The sequence below is a fragment of the Sminthopsis crassicaudata genome, chromosome 4, assembly GCF_048593235.1.
Source record: "Sminthopsis crassicaudata isolate SCR6 chromosome 4, ASM4859323v1, whole genome shotgun sequence".
NCBI lineage: Eukaryota > Metazoa > Chordata > Mammalia > Dasyuromorphia > Dasyuridae > Sminthopsis > Sminthopsis crassicaudata.
The window spans coordinates 408,443,902-408,463,656 of record NC_133620.1 but is presented as its reverse complement, the minus strand read 5'-3'; the positions used below and the strand labels follow the sequence as shown (position 1 = coordinate 408,463,656).

At 43.1% G+C, this 19,755-nt stretch overlaps 1 protein-coding gene across 3 annotated transcripts in view; it reads left to right on the top strand.

The window, feature by feature from the left end:
* Window positions 1–19,755, top strand: part of ABCA4 (ATP binding cassette subfamily A member 4) — a 357,920-nt gene that overhangs the window by 318,218 nt on the left and 19,947 nt on the right. For all 3 annotated transcript variants that reach the window (XM_074262732.1, XM_074262731.1, XM_074262733.1), the window contains 5 exons: window positions 5,972–6,087; window positions 6,394–6,541; window positions 12,682–12,805; window positions 15,369–15,498; window positions 16,698–16,839. In XM_074262732.1, the coding sequence (XP_074118833.1) occupies window positions 5,972–6,087; window positions 6,394–6,541; window positions 12,682–12,805; window positions 15,369–15,498; window positions 16,698–16,839 (660 nt within the window). The remainder of the gene's footprint in view (window positions 1–5,971; window positions 6,088–6,393; window positions 6,542–12,681; window positions 12,806–15,368; window positions 15,499–16,697; window positions 16,840–19,755) is intronic.

Below are 19,755 nucleotides of genomic sequence, written 5' to 3'. Positions count from 1 at the left end.
TTTTTTTCCCTTTGTGATTTAGTTTTCTTGTGCAGCAGGATAATTGTGGAAATATGTATAGATGAATGGCATGTTTAACATATATCAGATTACTTGCCATCTAGGGAAGGGAGTGGAGGGAAAGGAGGGAGAAAGAAACTGAAACCCAAGGATTTGCAAGGATAAATGTTGAAAACTATGCATATATTTTGAAAATAAAAAGCTTTAACAAATAAAAAGACAGACAAAAAGGACCTATATGTACAAAATATTTATAGTAGATCTTTTTTCCTACTGTCAAAGGACTAGAAACTGAAGGGGTTCCCATCAATTGGGAAAAGGCAGGCTACATTTGCATATACTATTGTAAAAATGATGGGACTAATTTTATTTTTTATAATACTAGATTTTTATTTTTCAAAATATATGCAAAGATAATTTTCAACAGCCTTGCAAAACCTTGTGTTCCAAGTTTTTCTTTTTCCTTCCCCACTTCTCTTTTCCCCTGGACAGCATGTAATCAAATATAGGTTAAACATGTATCATTCTTCTAAACATTTCCACATTTGTCGTGCTGCACAAGAAAAATCAGATCAAAAGGGAGGAAATGAGAAAAAACCAAGCAAGCAAACAACAACAAAAAGAGTGAAAATGCTATGTTGTGATCCACACTCAGTCCTCACAGTCCCCTCTCTGGATGCAGATGGCTCTCTCCATCACAAGACCAGTGGAATTGGCCTGAATCACTTCCTTGTTGAAAAGAGCCAAGCCCATGATAGGAATAATTTTAGAAAAACATAGGAAGACCTCTATGAACTAATATAGAGTGAAATGAGCAGAACCAGGAGAACAGTTTATATAATAATAACTCCCAAGACAACTCTTAAACACTTAAAAGTTCTGACCAGTTCAATGACCAACAATGATTCCAGAGGATCCACAAGGAAACCTCTTTTTGTGATAGAGCTGATTGATCCAAGATCAGAACCAGTAGTTGTATTTTGGGGCACGACTAATGAAAGTAGTTGTTTTGCTTGACTATGTATGTGTGTAACAATGTTATTTGTTTTTCAGTGGGAGCAAAGGGAGGTGGGAGGGAGAGAGAAAATGAACAGCCTCCAAAGAACCTTTCAGTTCTAAGGCTAAAACCCTGTGATTTAACAACAGCCTTATGAATTAAGGTCCATAAGCAGTATTTTACAGACAAGGAAACTGAGGCTGAGAGAGGTTGACTTGTGATCTCGTGGTCATGAAGCAGGGTGCAATATTCAGTCTTCCAAAGCTGTTGTAACAGAGCAGTATGTAACATTGGTTCAATTCATACTGACCCACAGCGGCCAGTGAGATAAATGGTTGGTGATCAAGTGGACCCTTGTGAAATTTAATATTTTATTTTGAGGGATGTTTTGGAGCCTATAAGACTCTTCCTGAAAGTCCTCTCCCTCTGAGGAAGTCTCTGCATTGTTGGGGCAATAACAGGGTTTTCCCTGCCCTGACTATTGCTACAAAAGGTATGGCAAAGATTGTCTGGACAGCTTTTTGCCTACTCCATGCCCTGGGCTCTAATCTAACATCCTCTTGAGTGTGTCTTGAGGGATCCTCAAATCTAGATTCATCACTTCAGAGCTGGAAAGGATTTTAGATATCTAGTCCAGGAGTAGCTAGGTGAAGCAGTGGATAGAATGCCAGGCCTCGGGTCAGGAAGACTCATCTTCCTGAGTTCAAATCTATTCTCAGACACTTCCTAGCGGTGTGATCCTGGGCAAGTCACTTCATCTTGTTTGCCTCACTTTCGTCATCTGCAAAATGAGGTGGAGAAAGAAATGGCAAAATATTCCAATATCTTTGCCAAGAAAACTCCAAAGGGGGCCATGAAGAGTCGCGAATGATTGAAAATGCCCAAACAACAACAAAGTCTAAACTCCTTCATTTTACAGTTGAGGAAACTTGAGTCCCAGAGTTTAATGACCTGTCCAAGACTGCAGGCCCAATAACTAGCACGGGTGGGATTCTCTGCCTCTGGATTCGATGCTCATTGTACTGTACTGTGCTTGTTAAGGGCCATGATTTTGGCTAGGCAGGTGTAAATTAACGTCTCAGCTCCCCTGCACTGACTAGGACTGTTTTGAACACAGATCTTGAACACTTGGGTTGATTTTGCCCGTGGATGAAATGATACAGGACTCAGCTATGGGGTCTTTGAGCAAGGAGAATATAAAAGTGGTTCAGGGGACTTTAAAATAGAGCTTTTGCAAACCTTGGGGAAATTTCTTACAGATTGCTTTTATCCGTTTTTAATTTTCCGAACTTCTTTTAACTACTTGGGATTTTAGAATATATTTTTAGCAAAAGGACAATTTGTTTGAACCCAGGGTGTGTCTGAGTAACTCATTGCACCAAGAGTGCAACCCCAATGATGCTGCCAGTGGTTAATGATGCTTTCAATTTTCATATTTTAACACTTAAGGGACTGTGGTTCCTTAAATGGACAAGGAGAAAATGAATGTGCCTTCAGCAGCTTTGTTGAAGGTTATGTTCCTGATGTCTTAATGGCATAGTAGGAGATGTAGTTATATCTTCCAACTCTGTCTATCATCATTCTTTGAGTTTCTCCACCCTCTGCTGCCCACAGGGGAAGCAAGCTCAAACACATTTCTGGGAATGACATGAAGCTCTAGAAGCTTCCCTTCAGGTGAACATGTCATTGGCGTGTGTCTGCATCAGCCAGGTACCATTAGCCAAAAAAAGTCAGGCAAAAATCACTCAACACTTCTCAATCTATAACAAGCCTGTAAGCTCAACTCGTGTCTTTGCTTACTTTTCAGTCAAGCTGTGAACAGATTTTATATTCAAGGCTGACAGTTTACCTATTGTTCATTTAGTTCAAGACACGATGGAAAAATTCTATCCCTTATCGCATCTTTTTTTATTCAACCCATTAAGAAAGCTGAATGGAGGCCTGATGTTCCAGGCAGAGCCTCCCAAGTCCAATAATAGGAAGAGTTTCTGAAGGGATCACTGTGGCTACCTCATCAAACAAACAAAAATAATCCTCCTTATAACATATCCAATAAGTAAATAATGAGGAACCTACCACTTCTTGAGGAAGCAGTTCTTGTGGGACTTAGAGAACTCAGATTGTTAGGAAACTTTTAAAGCTTCAAGACTAAAATGGAATCTTTGCAATTCCCACCCACTATTCCTGATTCTGTCCTCAAGCTTTCAACAGAATGAGAGTTTAGGTGAAATTTGTTGACAGGTATATTTCTTTTTTTACATATTTATGGATTCTTGGAGAGTATCCAGAAAGCTATGAAGCATAAGTATTTCAAGTTATTCACCTAAATCTGAGTTGGAAAAAGGAATGTAACGTGCACAGTTAGAGGAACTCTACAGCCCCGAAAGGAGTCAGTGGCAAAAGGACAGATGTGTCTTTCCATAAATCCTTAAAGGTCCCTTATTGCACAGTGAACGTTTGTAAAGAATTGATTCCATAAAAAGAGGGAAAGGGACCCACTTATGCAAAAATGTTTGTGGCAGCCCTCTTTGTGGTGGCCAGAAACTGGAAACTATGTGCATGCCCATCAATTGGAGAATGGCTGAGTAAATTGTGGTAGATGAATGTTATGGAATATTATTGTTCTGTAAGAAATGACCAATAGGAGGAATACAGAGAGGCTTGGAGAGACTTACATGAACTGATGCTGATTGAAATGAGCAGAACCAGGAGGTCATTGTACACAGCAACAACAAGACTACACAATGATCTGTTCTGATGGACGTGGAATGAGATGATTCTTCCCAGCAATGAGATGATTCAGGCCAATTCCAATAATCTTGTGATGAAGAGATCCATCCACACCTAGAGAGAGAACTGTGGGAACTGAATGTGGATCACAACATAGCATTTTCATTCTTTTTGTTGTTGTTTGCTTGCATTTTGTTTTCTTTTTCATTTTTTCCCTTTTTTGATCTGATTTTTCTTTTGCAGCACAATAATTATATAAATATATAATACATACATTGGATTAACATATTTTAACATGTTTAACTGTAACATCCCCTCCTGGCAGTTACTATTACCAGTCTGTCCTAGGCCCAACAGAGTACCTTTGACCACTGACCTTTGCAGTGTCAACTCTACCCGGCTCGCCTCCTCTGAGGCCTTCAAAGGTCTCTGGCCACAATTTCTTGAATAGTAGTTTAATAACCGTCAGCGCACTCAAGAACAGCCACGTGTAATCTTAAAAGCCTTTATTATACCTACTCACATAATGCCCTGACTTGTCAGCTTCCTAGTGAACACCTGGTCTGAAGACCCACGTGTTCACTACCAAACTCCTTACCTCTCGGCTATCCATCAGCTTGGCTTGGCACCCAGGTTAGGGAGCCAGGTTAAAGAGAGCGACTACTGTCTGTAGTGGGCTTATAAAGGGCCTGTGAGGTCACACACACAGCCAACCAGTGAGAGAGCCGTCACCCATTACGAAGCTATCTCGATATGGCCAGGATCCCACCCACAGGGCAGTTCTATATCCACAGAGATTACTTCTGGGCCACTCAAATCTCCCTTTGCACTGTGCCCACCCATTTAAAGGACCCTTACAATTCCCTTCTCTTGTTTTGCGGGAACCGCATCCTTACATTTAACATATATTGGATATTATCCAACATATCCATCTAGAGGAAGGGATAGGGAAAGGGGGGAAATTTTGGAACACAGGGTTTTACAAGAGTCAATGTTGAAAAATTATCCATGCATATGTTTTGAAAATAAAAAGCTTTAATAAAAAAAAGAATTGATCCCAAGCCTATGTGGCCTGTTTGGCCAAAGTCAAGAGTTCCCCAACCGATAGGGCTTCCATGAGAAAATTTCCTTGTTAATGATATTTTTACTTTTGGCATTATAATTTTGAAATTATTAGAAAAAGTTCTACCAGGTGCCTTATTTTTCAGCATAAGGCTCTTTTGCTAACAAAGTTTCCCCTGTCCCCTTCTCCCATGGCCTCCCATAGTGGCTTGGTCTCTGTACTTGGGATTAAGAAAACTTTAGTGAAGGTCTCACCTCCATCACTTACTAGCTGTGTTACCCTTTAAACTCTCTGTGCTTATCTTCTCATCTGTACAATGCAGGGGTTGAAAAATAAAGTCAGTCCACAAGTATTTCTTAAGTGTTAGACATCGTGCTCAATGTTGAGAAGACAAGTACAAGCAAAAAGACAGTCCCTATTCTCAAGGAACTTATGTTCTAAGAAAAGTAGACACAAAAGATAACCAAATAGCAAAACATTTTTGAGGGTGAAAGAAGAGAATAAATGGGGGGAAATATACATTTTCTATTTCTCTTTCCATCTCTTCATTTTTAAATTAACTTTTCTTGAGAGTTTTTATTTTCAGTAGAGTGGGAGGTCTATGTTTTCTTTCACAATTTGACTTTTATGGAAATGTTTTGCATAACCTCACATGGGGTTTCTTAATTGTGGGTGGGGATAGAGGAGAGAACCTAGAACTCAAAAATCTTAAAAACAAATGTAAAAGAAATTGTTTTGAATGTCACTGGGGAAAAATATTAAATTGGTTAAAAAAAAAAAAAGGAAAGTAAGGGTGGAGGGGGGAAGAAGAAAGGCTGGGGGAGGCAGGGTACAAGGTATGATAGAGTCTGGAGTTCAGCCTGGTAACAAATGATGCTGGCCTAAGGGCCCTCCTTAAATGGAGATTCAGGGAGGAGCCACCCAATCAGAAGGAAGGTTCTCAGGAGCCAAGGTACCAAAGTCCCCTCCAAGTTCTAAATCATTATGATTCTGTGGTCCCACTCCATCAGGGTTTAAGTATCCCAACAATATTATTTCAAGCTTCAGAGTGTTCCACGGCCAAATTAACTTGAGATGCATTGCCTAGTTCAATGCCCTCTCCCGGTTCACCCCCATTTTATAGTGAACAAACTGGTCCAGAAAGTTGAAATGACTTTGCCCCCTTCTTTTCCTTTTACCAGGTCAATTATGCTGTGAGTGCTGGGATAGTGGTGGGGATCTTTGTTGGATTTCAAAAGCGAGCATACACGTCCCCAAGCAATCTCCCAGCCCTGATTGCCCTGCTCTTCCTGTATGGGTAAGTCACTTGGAACTGATGGAAGTGAAGATTAGGAGACGACCCAGCCTTAAGTAACCTGCAGGCTGCAGACCATCCTTGCCTGGGGGAGGTTCCCAGCTGGGAGCGAAGGAAGAGGAACAGCAGCATTTGTAACAGGCCCAGGCTAAGGGTTTGCCAACCGGGAGTCTGGAGGACCTCGGGCACATATCATAGGCTATTAGACAGAGAGAGGAGACCGGGAGAGGGATTGAACTGTCATGGCCACAGTGGGAAGAGAGAGGAGAACTGAAAGGCTGCTGTGTTGGGTCTGGGGGCTCTCAACAGATGGGCCGTGATCCCGATGATGTACCCCGCCTCGCTGCTGTTTGACGTGCCCAGCACAGCCTACGTGGCCTTGTCCTGTGCCAACCTCTTCATTGGGATCAACAGCACCGCCCTCACATTTGTCCTGGAGCTGTTTGAGAACAACAGCGTGAGTACCCTCCTCCCGTTCTTTCACAGCCTTGTGGGGCCGGGGCCTCCCCCCAGAAAGGTCCCTCAGCCCAGAAGCACATTCAGTTCATACTCGCCCTTATGTGCTTCTAAGTGAGGATGTTTGTGCTTTGTCTTTTTTACTAGCCCTATCCCACGAGTGCTGAGGGGTCAGTGGCCTTCTGCCGGATCATCTGGGGGAAAAGCGGGGAGTCCTTTAAGTCTCATCCCAATAGAGCGATAGATTTCAAGCTAGAAGGGATAACCCTCCCTTCATCGAAGGATCAAATGAGCTAATATTCATAAAGCACTTAGCATGAGGCCTGGTACACAGTAGGTGCCATATACATGTTTATTTTCACCGCTTTGCAGATGAGGAAACTGAGGCTGAGAGAAATGAGGTGACTTCTATGGCATGTGGCTAGGAATAATAATAAGAATATTAATAATGAATATTTGTTTGGCAAAATTTGTTAAATTGTATGCAGATTATCTTATTTGTTCATTTTTAACAAACATGTAAGGAAGATGTTGTTATTACCTTCATTTTACAAATGGGGATAGTGAGGGTGAGGGTAAATGATTGGCCCAGAGTACCACAGTAATTATGTGAGGCAGGATTTGAACTCGATCCAGCATTCCGTCTTCCATCCTACGCTGCTGCCCTTTTAAGGACTAAGACTATTTCGGAGCTACATATCCTGAAGTTAATAAGCCATAGATGTCTAAACCCTAATCGTCCTCAGAGAGATATTGCTGGAGCTCCATCCTTAGAGGACATAAATATGGCATCATCTCAGTTCTGATTTGGGGGCTCTTGGAGTTTACTCAGGGCATCTTCAGTTCTCTGTCCTATTCTCAATAGTTCCTAACAACCGCCCTTCAGGCCTTTTCTTTGCAACCGTTGTTCAAGCTCTGTTCTTTATTAGTTTTTCATGAGACAGGATGCTATCAAAAAAGCCACGAGTGCTTTCTTCCATCCAGACTCAAGATCCTTTTATGTTTCTAAGCCAATTTAATTTTTAAAATTTAACAAAAAACTATTTTCTTGCTACCACATACCCCACCTCTAAATGGAAAAAAGGAAAGAAAGAAAAACAAAATTATTACAACAATATGCACAGTCAAGAAAGTGGCCTCATTGGCCATGCCTAAGAAATCTGTCTTGTTCTGTACCCTGAGTCCATCCTCCATCAGGCTTCATGGAGGAGGTGTTTGGGCTGGTCCATGAAAGGGGGTGTGGGGAGAGAATTCATCAGGAGGTGGGAAGTGTATGTCATTGTAGAGGCTCTGGAATCCTGACCGGTCACTTCATTGATGAGACATCTTTAGTTTTTGCCAAATCAATTCTCTAAGATGCTTTTCTGGTCTCTAGGCCTCAGGGCCAAGGAAGCCTCCCTGGAGCTCTGAACAAGCCTTTCTCAGCAGACTTGGCTTGGGGATCCTTAAGTATCAGCCTTAGAATAACTCCTGGCGCGCCTTCAAGTCACGCTCCCAGGCCCCCACCAGTTACCAAAGAATAATCCAGGCTCTGGAGCCGCCCCAGGCCAGGGCCTCCCCAGACAGACGGGAGCTTGTCTGCCCTTGCAGGCCTTGTCAGCCAGTCCCCGGAAGCGCTGGGGGACCCCGAGACAGTGAGGGCAAGGCTCTGCTCTTCCAGAATCTTCGGGAGCCCTTCCTTGGACATCCTAGGGGCAGCCTGGCCCTGGGCCTTCAGCCTCTCAAGGATGCTCTTCTCAGGGCCGATGCCGGTCAGACAGGAGCAGAGAAAAATCTCCCGGCGTCCAGAGGGCAGCTTCTCAGACAACAGGAGGTCTCCGGCTCCTCCCAGCCATTGCACACGTCCTCGCTGGGAGGGGATGGAATGGGATGCAAGCACAAATTGATACAGAAAGGCATGGAAAGACTTCAGGAACTAACAGGAGGGAAAGTTAGCAAGAATTAGAAAGATAATATACAAAGCAACTGCAACATTCGAAATGGAAGGAACCCCCAGTACAAAAACAACTGACGGTGGTTGTTGCAAAACTCCAAAGAACAAGCCGGTCCCCAAAGTGGGCGACCCCCTCACTTCGCAAAGCTGGTGGGTCCATGATGGTGGTACCTCGCATACCTTATATTGACTGGTTTTGCTGGGATTTTTGTTTTGTTTTCCAAGAAAATTCTTTGTTATAAGAGATGGATTTCTGGGGAAGGAGAAGGAAGAAGGAGAGAGATACAGGAGGAAATTTAAGCAAAGTAAAAACAAAAATTAGCAATAAATATTATTCACAAAAACAAAGGCATCTACAGTGAGCGCAGCACACGCTGGGAGCTCAGGACTCAAGGGGTATGAACGAGGGAGCTTGGACTGATGGGTCTCAGTCCCTCATCTGTAAAATGAGGGAGTTTGGCTAAATCCAGGCCTCTGGGGATTCCCTCTGGCTCTAGGTCTGTATTGTGACCATTTGTCTCAGGGCAGTTGGTGACTTGGTGCCAAGTATGTGGTACAGCTTGGAAGGGCCCTGAGGACAGAAAGATTGTGGGAGCTGGGGGAGTCAGGGAAGGCTTCATGCATGTTTGGGCGGGCCCATGGAGGATGGGCTTGGGGAGGGAATTCTATGAGCGTGTGTGTGTGTGTGTGTGTGTGTGTGTGTGTGATGTGGGTAATGAGTGATGCATGCAATGTGTGCTGGGCGGGGGGGGGTCGTGTGTCTGTGTAATGGGTGAGATGGATATAATGTGTGTGTGGTGGGGGTGAAGGGCAGTGAGACAAACGGCCTGGAGGTGACCAGTGTTCAGGATCCTCGTCACTTTCTTCTAGGGCCCCCAGCCCATGATCCAATGTACAGACATGTTGATGTTTTTGTATTTGTTTGTAGCCACAGACCCCGGGAGGCAGTGGGCTGTAGTGTTTGGAGACCTGGCCTCAGGTCCTCATTTACTTCTCAGTGCTCCCAGACTACAGGTCACAGAGAAGGGGCCGTCGGCCCCCCCGTCCTCCCTCTCCCCATGAAGTCATGGCTCTGGCCCATTGCCAGTCAGTCATGTTTCCGTTGCTTCTGACGCACGGGGGTTTTCTTGGTAGGGCTTCGGGAGCAGTTTGCCCTTTCCTTCTCCGGCTCATTTTACAGACGAGGAAACTGAGCCAAAAAGAGCTGAGTGACTTGCCCAGAGTCACACAGCTAATATGTGTCTGAGGCTGAATTTGAACCCAGGAAGATGAGTGTTCCTGACTCCAGGCCAGGTACTCTGTCCGCTGCATCACCTACCTGCCCGTTTAGTTGACTTAACTCTATAAACTGAAGTGATAAGACAAATGTAAGGCATCATTATCAGTCAATCAGCAAGTGCTCATTAAGCACCTACTATGTGCCGGACACTGTGCTGGTTCCTGGAGTTGCAAAAACAAACAAAAATGCCCTCATGTGAAGAGTAGGAGAAATGCAACAATAATCATAAGTATGATACAGAAGTATAATAACCATATAAGTATATGAGTCCTATAACCATACAAAATATATACAAAGCACCAGTAGCTGAAGGGACCAGCAAAAGCCTCATACAGGGATGGTCACTTGAACTGGGAAAAGTTGGGAATATTAAAGGTAGAGGCAAGTATGGAATGTATTTTCCAGGCATTATCGAGGCAAAGACATGAAGATGGGAGATTAAATCTTTATCAGTTGATTATCATTATTATTATAATTTAGAAACCAGATTACATATATGTGAACATCCATAAGGTAGTTTCTCAGGTGTTTGCCAATGGAGACAAAAGAAAAGATGCCTTTTAATTCAATTTCAAAGTGTTTTAAGCAACCACTGTATGAAAAGTTGTATACTAAACACTTGAAACACAAAGAAAAAACAGTTTCTGCCCTCAAACAGCTTTCATTCAATTGGGAAGAAATACATTTTTTCATCTTTTCTCTCCTTGTTTTTCCTCAATACTATCTTATTTTTCCAAGTATATGTAAAGATATTTTTTCACATTCATTTTATAAAACTTTCACTTCCTCCCTCCTCTATACCCTTCCCAAGACAGTAAGCAATCCAATACAAGGTAAACATGTGCAATCCTGTTAAACATATTTCCATATTTGTCATATTTTACAAGAAAAATTAGAACATAAGAGAAAAAACTATGAGAAAAAAGCAAACCATAAAAAAAGTGAAAATCCTATGCTGTGATCCACATATTCAATCACCATAGTTCTTTTTCTGGATGCAGATGGCTCTCTCCATCACAAGTCCATTGGAATTGGCCTGAATGACCTCATTGTTGGAAAGAGTCACGTCCATTACAGTTGACCATCACATAATCTTGTTGTATACAATGTTCTCTTAGTTCTGGTCATTTCCACTAAGCATCAATTCATGTATTTGAATGATGGCCTTTCTGAAATCATCCTGCTGGTCGTTTCTTATAGAATAATAATATCCCATTACATTCATACGCCACAATTTATTCAGCCATTTCTTAACTGATGGGCATCCACTCAGTTTCTAGTTTCTTGCTACTATGAAAAGGGCTGCCACAAACATGTTTGCACATGTGGGTCCTTTTCTCTCTCTTAGGGATACAGACCCCAGAAGAGACACTGATGGATCAAAGGCTATGCACAGTTTTATAGTGGATAATTCCAAAAGGTTTTTCAGAATGATTGAATCACTTCACAGCTCAACAATGCATTAGTGTCTTAGTAACTTCACATCCCCTCCAAAATTTATCATCTTTGAGGAAACATTTAAAATAAATAAAAACAAACTAATTTGGTTGGTGGGATGAGGAAGGGCCAAGAGGGGGCTTTCCACTCACTTCCTGTGAGTAGGGAGATCTTGATTGACTAGCTGAGCTCCAGCCCCCCAGGGGGCCTGCATGCTAAGCCTTACTGACCTTGCCAACCCCACCCTGGCATTTTTAAGCTGTGCCACTTCCCGGTTTCTCATTCCTCATGGCAGTTCAGAGTGTGGTCCAGATAAGCCCATTGTCCCTCCCTCCCTGGGGAAGGGGCAGCCTCCTGTTAATGCCACATCAACTCTTTTGTCTAAAGCTTCCATTTATAGAGTCCCAAGAGCTTTTTAGGCTTTTAGACCTTGGAGCCAAGGACAACAGAGACTGCATGTTTAAGTTGTCCCCTTTTGGCATCTCTGTTCTTCCCATAACTGCCATGACAAGGCACCGAGATGGCAATCCGGATAGAGCTCTGGGCCTGGAATCAGATCCAGCCTCAAACACTTACTAGCTGTGTGATCCCAATCAAGTCACGTAACCTCTATGTGCCTCAGTTTCCTTATCTGTAAAGTGGGGGTAACAATATCACTTATCTCCCAGGGCTATGAGGATCAAAGGAGATGAGTATAAAGTGTCTGACAGTGTATATATATATATATATATATATATATATATATATATATATATATATGTGTGTGTGTGTGTGTGTGTGTGTGTGTGTGTGTGTGCGCGCGCACACATACACTATATAAATCCTTATCCTTATTCCTTCCTACCCTTTTCATCTCAGCGTATGGCAGTGTCACACTCTGGAAGCAATTCTCTCCCCTTTGTATTACAATCCTCATTGTTGTCAAAAGAAAGGCACTAAAATTGGATCTTCCCTGTATGTTTTCTCTGGGCTGGGAGCTGTCAGAAGCTAAATAAACAAAATAAACAGCTCCTACTTCCGGCGTTTGGCCCATTTCCCTGCCCCTTGTCTGAGTCTCGAAGACCTCCCTGTATTTTCAGATTTCCCTTGCTGGTTTTCTGTATTCTTCAGCTCCTTCCTTGTGGCCTCCCCCGTCGTGATCACCCCACCTCTCACTGCCAGGCAGCGCCTGGTGAGACAGGGCCCCTCTGCTCTGTCCTGGGCCCATGGGGCAGGCTGCTGAAGTGTACGGACTCCTGCTCAGAATACAGCTTTTAAACGCACAAAATAAAATCTATAGTTCACAAAGGAAAGAACAGGATTGGGGACGAGCCACTGGCCTTCACCAGGGATGTAACAATGAACACCAGAGGGAAAAGCAAAATATCCATTGTTGGTTTTCTTGCTTGTTTGTTTGTTTTTGCCGTGTGCTCCAGGTGGGGGCCATTCTGTCGACTTTGTCTCTTCCCTGTCCTTGTCCACGTCCGAGCCTCATTCGGCTCTTGTGTTTCAGGCCTTGCTCAGGTTCAGCTCCGTGCTAAGGAAGGCGCTGCTCGTTCTTCCTCACTTCTGCCTGGGCCGGGGACTCATTGACTTAGCCCTGAACCAAGCCGTGACAGATGTCTACGCTGCCTTTGGTAAGTGACTGTGCTTCAAGCGGGCTCCTGCCCGGGGACGGTGGGCAGCCGTCTGCCACAGCCGGCAACGAGAAGGAGAGGCGGCTGGTCATCCCGGGCAGAGGGAGGGGCCCGGGCGGGTTATACCTCCCTGAAGTCCCTGTTTGCCTCAGCTTCCTCATCTGCAGAAAGGAGATGACGGCTCCTGCCTCTCAGGAGGGTTGTGAGGATCCAGTGAGATCATGATTGCAAAAAATATGGAAATGTTAGTTATTGATGTTGTTATTGTTGTTATCTCATACTTGAGCAAGTCAATTAGTATCTCAGTCTCCCAATGGAATATCAGGCCAAGTCTTAAAACAACAAACAAGTGACAGCATTTATATAAAACTCCAAAGTTTGCTAGCACTTCACCAATATTGTCTCATTTTACCTTCATAACAAGCTGGGAGATGAACACTGTGATTGTTCCCGCTTTACATTTGAGGAAACTGAGGCAGACTAAGGGACTCGCCTAGGTCACCCAGCCAGGAGGTATCCGAGGCCAAATTTGAACTCCCAGGCCCAGTGCTCTAACCAGTTAACCACCTAACTGCCTAGATAGAAAAATGTGTGGTACAAGCTAGGGGCAAAGGAGAAATAACAACAAAGCTGGCATTTATGTAATGCTTACTACGTGCCAGGCCCTGCGTTAAATACCTGATTATTATCTCATTTGATCCTCATCACATCCCTGACCAGGAGGTACTATTATTACCCCCATTTTATAGAGAAGGAAACTGAGGCAAGCGGAGATTTTTTTTTTTTTTTTTATGGCTTGTCACAAAGTGTCTGAGGCCAGAATTTAGCTCCATTCCTGGCTCAGGCCCCATTCTCTATCCACAGAGCCACCGAGCTGTACACAAATAAGTATAATAGGAAGACTTCAGCCAGTAGGAATCAGGAGAAGTAAGGACTTGGAGGAGCTTCATAGAAGTAGCCATCTCTCCCCTGAGGAGAGAAGGACCAAAGGTGGACACAAAGGGACTCCCAGAGGGTGCCGAGAACCGTGAGGCTCCGTGGGCTGAGCAGTGACCCCAGAGGGAAAGCGGGGCCTCCTCTCTTCTTAACCCTCTCCTGTCATGGAGAGCCCCCTACTACGTGCTGGGTGCTAACACTCTCTTGGGCTGACTTCGGTCCGAAGAGTGCAATAAAAGTGGCCCTCAGGAGGGTCTGCTGAGATAGTGTCACTCACCGTAGTTTAAAGTTTCCAGTCTGTACTATCTGCTTTGCACAGAGCCTCCAAAACGTCTTGCCGTCCAACCCACTTCTGAAGGACTGATGGGTTTTAGGAAGTTACACTTTAGTCCAATCCAATCAGTGTTTATTAAGCACTTACTATGTGCAAAGAAGTGGGATACTAGACCTGCCTCCTTCCCAGGCTGGCCTGGCTGCATGAGCCTCAGTGAGACCTTTAACTTCTCAGTCACAAGGTGAAAAGCTGCAGAAATGTTGCCAAGCTGCTTTGACAAAGAGAGGGAGCTTCCACACTGGGAGTTCCTAACACTGACAAAATCTCAGGTCACTGTGATGGAAATACACGGTGTTGTAGGAAGGGATGAACAGGTGGATTTTAGGAGAAACATGGGAGGCTGGCATGAAATAAAGAAGAGTGAAACGAGCAGAACCAAGAAACCATCATATACAGAAACAGCAATATTGTTTGAAGAACAAAACAAGCCATTCTGAGTACTATATTCAAATGTGTAGTATAGTTTTACGTGTACGTGTGTGTGTGTGTGTGTGTGTGTGTGTGTGTGTGTGTGTGTGTGTGTAAAATGGTGGCCTTCTGTGTTGTGGGAGGAGGGGAGAAGGAAGAAGGGAGAACGAACTTAAAATGTAACACAAAAAAATTTAAATTATATTTTTAAAAATTACAGGTGAAGATCACCCCCAACCCTTCCTTCCACCTTCAATCCCCATCTCAAAAAAATAAACTGTACAAGGTACACTGGAGATAGAAAAATAAAATAGAAAACAGTCCTTGGCTTCAAAGAGCTTCTATTCTGCTTAAATTAACCTTCCTAAAACACCACTACAATTCTCCTCTGCTCAAGTAGATTTGGAGGTTTCCATTGTCTTTTGGGACAAACTGGAGTAATAAACCAGATTCTCCTCTTCACAATCTAACTCTGCCTTTGCAGAGTGATTTGACATTCCTCCCCGCCCAGCCAGTCATGCTGTTATTTCCTGTGCAAACGCTTCCTCGCTGGTCTTGATGCCTTTGCGCACATGTCTGTTGCCCAGCTCCCATCAGGCCTCAGGTCCAGGGACCCTTCCTATTTCCCTGAGTGAAAGTTACTCCATCCACCCATCCTCAATTACTTTGCTTTAAAATATATTTTTCATTGATCTGTTTGTGTGCATGTTGTCTCCCAGGTAGAATGTGAGTTTTTTGAATGCAGAAAGTGTTTCATTTTGGCCTTTGACTTCCCATTGCTGAAAAACATGAGGGGCGCATTGTAGATATTGAATAAATGCCGATTGAACTGAATTGAAGCCATAAGTCTCGTTGGTCTTTACCCCTCTCCCCATCTTTTCACAGGCGAGGAACACTTTTCAGATCCTTTCCAGTGGGACATGGTTGGAAAGAACCTGGTTGCCATGGCAGTGGAAGGTGGGGTCTATTTCATTTTGAACCTGCTCCTCCAGCACCACTTCTTCCTCACCACATGGTACTTGATTGATAAAGGGAGGGGGTGGGGATGTAGTCTCCATGAGTTTGGTCTCCCAACGATGGGTCTCTCTCTTCCTAGCTTCCACTTCCATTCATATCAGTTCTGAGTATAATAAAGTGACAGGTGGGGAGTGGGAAGCAGAGGGGCCAGTGGAGTGCTCCACCCAGTGACTCCCACCCTGGCCCTTTTCCACTACTTATTCTCCAAACAAGCTTGTTCAGTTTCCCTGACTCGGGGTTGATGCCTCAGTCCATCTCAGAGAATTTCTCTCTGTTGCTGACAGTCAAATCCCTGAGCAAGCAGTGAGAGAGAGATCCAGGGAGGGGGGCGGAGGGTGTGCAGGTGAAGGAAGGACACAGGATGCTAACTTCCGACCTTCCCCTTAGCTCCCAGAAATGCCTGTGCCTGCTAATTCGGGTTCCTTAGGTACTGGCAGTCTTTGCTGTAAGACAGGTCCAGCTCCTGAGGCCTCCCAGAGACATATGTTATTGGAATTAGTATTGGTATTTTGGAGTCCAGCAGAGTAATTAATCAGGTTTCCATTTATTAAATGCTAAGACAGGCAGAAGATACTCCCAGGGAAGAAGTTCTCTCTACTAACTGCTGTTGTGAAATTTAGTCTTAAAGTTGACTGGGGCCAGAGTTACCGAGTTAGTTGGAAAGGAGACTTGGACCCCTATGTCTCCTCCCCATCCATTCAGCCACTTTTTCTCTTATCTAGATGATTACTATATATGTGTATCTGAATTGAGATTTTACTGCACTTGTTTCTCATGTATTTCATCCTTTAAAGTGAAACAACAAGATTTGGAGTAGGTTTGGGAGTTTTAATCTATGGTGAACTCATTAAATCCCAAAGTGATTTTGTGGTTCTAATAAAATAATGGATGCAAAATTCCTTTGAAAATTACAATTCTGATTCAGGGTAGTGCTATTAAGATTTCTGGGGCTTTAGAAAATCAAAGATTTCTATGATCTATGATCTATTGTATTGTTATTTATTTTATCAAATATTTCCTATTACATTTTAATACACAAGGGAGGATAACCCTTCTCATCCCTAATTTTAAGATGCGGGAGTTAGGTTAGGGGTTCTCTGCCCTTTCTGACTCTAAATCTGGGTTTCTACAATAATTTATCCTGGTTTTTTGTTTGTTTGTTTGTTTGTTTGAGAATTAACTATCTGGTTCCTCTAGGATTGCTGACCCTGCTAAGCAACCTGTTGCTGAACCTACTAAGCAACTTATAGCTGAAGATGATGACGTGGCTGAAGAAAGACAAAGAATTCTTAGTGGAGGCAATAAAACTGATATCTTGAGGCTAAATGAGCTCACCAAGGTGAGAAAGCATGATTCCAAATGAGTTTTTACATGTTTGCTATGTGCAGCAGGCACAATCTCTAATTTACTCTCGTTTTGTAGAGGGGACCATATATTAAAAGTCACTAACTAGCAATTTTTGCACTTGGGCCAAGAGGAGAGGATCTGGGAAAACAAGGGGAAAAGTTGGTTCCTCTAGGAGGAGGAAGCATGCCCGGGGGAACACCCAACATGTCTGAAAAGGCAGGAAAACCCCCCCCATAAAACAGCCAAGAATGGGGCCCGGCTAGGAAGGAAGCACAACTTGGGACAGTGGTGTGTGCCCTGCATTTTTACATGTTAGGGTTTTTTATTCTGAAATTAACAGATATCAAACCAAATTAACATTTCCGTAGAATAAGACAGGATTGTACATGAAACTGAGATATAGATATAGATATGCATATGTATGTTCATAAATATGTTTACTTTTTTTCTAAAAACTATTTGGCCAATTGAACTGTGCATTTTAACTTAAAAGATGACAGCAATGTTACTCATATATCTTATGGGCATCCACTTTCCACTCACATCCCTTCCATTCCTCATTCAGTATAGCAGCTCTAGTCTCCTGATCGATCAACTACCAGCCACCTTTGACCTTTTTATCTTCTCATGATCTCATAGTCTTGGACATAACTGGAGCTTCTCCATCACCTACCTCTGCCACCCCACAAGATCTCCCATTTTCCTCAGGAGCTCCTCCTTGTGCTTATTTTTTCCCAGGGTAAATTTTGCTTAATACTCGCCAACCTCTTCAAGTCCCACTGCTGGTCTGTGTGCTGACCATCGGAGGGCTTTCCCTCTTCTTTAACTGCTTTTAGATTTTCCGGTTAGAGAACACCACCAGAAGGAAGCATGTTTGCAGGCTTTCCTGCTGTAAAGGAGTTTGTAGAAGTGACCTAAGCATGATTCTGCCCAATCTTTATCCTAACATTATGAGGTCGCTGGCCCAGGGCAATCCTTGTTCTTACAGACAGTCATCCTCAGCTCTTTCTGGTTTCCATCTGGGAAACAAAGAGAATAAAACAGCTGTCTTGGCTCTTGTGTTTGGTCAACAGAGAAGATCCTGCCGATCTAGACCAGTGTGGTCCAGAATAATCAGGACCAGAAAGGCAGGATGGTGTATTGGACTTAGTTAGAAAAGCCTGAATTCTAATCCTGCTACAGACACTTATGAAGCATCTGTTGGTCTGATTCCTAACCTGAAAAATAAAGAGTATTGGACTGGATAAGTCCAACCTTTAAAGTCTTTTCTAGCTTGAAATCTATGATATAGTGACCTATCTCCTTGAAGAGGAGAGTTGTGAGAGATAGTGGACCTTAGGGGTTAGTAGGAAGCAAAAAAAAAAAAAACCCTTTTTCACTAAATTCAATTAAACAAATACTTTTAGGTACCTACTTTGTGCAAAGCCTCTGCCTTCTGATTACAACACATACACAGATTAGTAAATAAGGAGGGAAACAATTAATAAATTAGGGGATCTGTGAATGTTTCATGAAGGGAGTCCTTAACCTTTTTGGGTCACGGAGCCCTTTGGCAGTCTGGTAAGGCTAGTGAACTCCAAGGCCTGGCTCATGTATGTGTGTCTCTTTGTGCATATACAGATCTACAGATCTCTAGATAAAGACATTATACACACATATCTATTTCTATTTAACCATACAAATACATAGAGATAGATATAGAGAGAATTTGAAAGGCAGAAAGAGAACTGGAGGGAGGCCTATGCCAAAAAATACATGGAGACAGAAGATGGAGTCCTGAGTCTGGAGACTTATTGCTGGTAGTCCAACTTATTTAAAGAGAATGCATAAAGATAAAATGAAATAAATCTGGGAAAGGTGGTTAGAGCCAAGTTCTGAAGGGCCATGAATGCCAGGCTAAGGAGTTTTTTTGTGTTTTTTTTTCCCCGAAAAGTAATAGTCAGAGTTCTCCAGTCCCATAGTTAGATCTGTACCAGAGGCAATCTATTTGCTATGTGGAGAATGACCTGGACCAAATGAACCTGGTAGCTGAGAGACCAAATAGAAGTCTATGTACTAGTCCAAATGAAAGGTAATGAGGACTAAACTCATTGGCAGAGGGAATGGAAAGAAGGGGATGGACACCTACAAGGAAACAAAATGGGCTTCATTGCTGATTGGTTAGTGGAACAATCCAAGGTTGAGAGCCAGGTGATTAAAAGCATGGTGGTACCCAAAGAGATGGAGGGAAGCTTAAGGGAGGGGTGAGGGAAGATGACACAGATATTATTTCCTTATGTCCTACTCTTGTTTGGCCTATGCCAAAAAATACATGGAGACAGAATATGGAATCTTGAGTCTGGGGACTTATTGCTGGTAGTCCAACTTATTTAAAGAGAATTTCCTTATCTCTTGAGGATAAAGACTGTTTTAGGGATCTTATTCTCTGTATTCCCAGTGCTGAACACAGTACTCGAGACATCATTACTCAAGAAATGCTTTAATTCTGGATATTTGAGAGTCTCAGACCCCAAGAGGACATCCAGATGGAGCTGTCCAGCAATTAGAGATGAGAGACTGGAATATAGCTCAGGATAGAGATTTGGGAGGGAGATATTGGCAGGGAGATAATATTGCAGGGAATTGAATATGTGGGAGCAGATGTGTTCATCAAGGGAGAGAGTACAGAGCAAGATTTACAGAGTAAGATTCCTTTTCTTTTTGCTCTATACTCTCTCCCTTAATCAAGAGATGGGTTTTAGGAGTGGGGGAAGGGTGTAAGGTGATCCATATGTTATTTCTTTCCAATGGATTATAAGCCCCTTCAGGGTAAGGATTTTTTTTTTCATTTTATTCATCTTAGGGGAAGTGGTATTGGTGATAATTCAGGATCACTCTAGATTTAGATAACTAGATAGTGCCTTGGAGA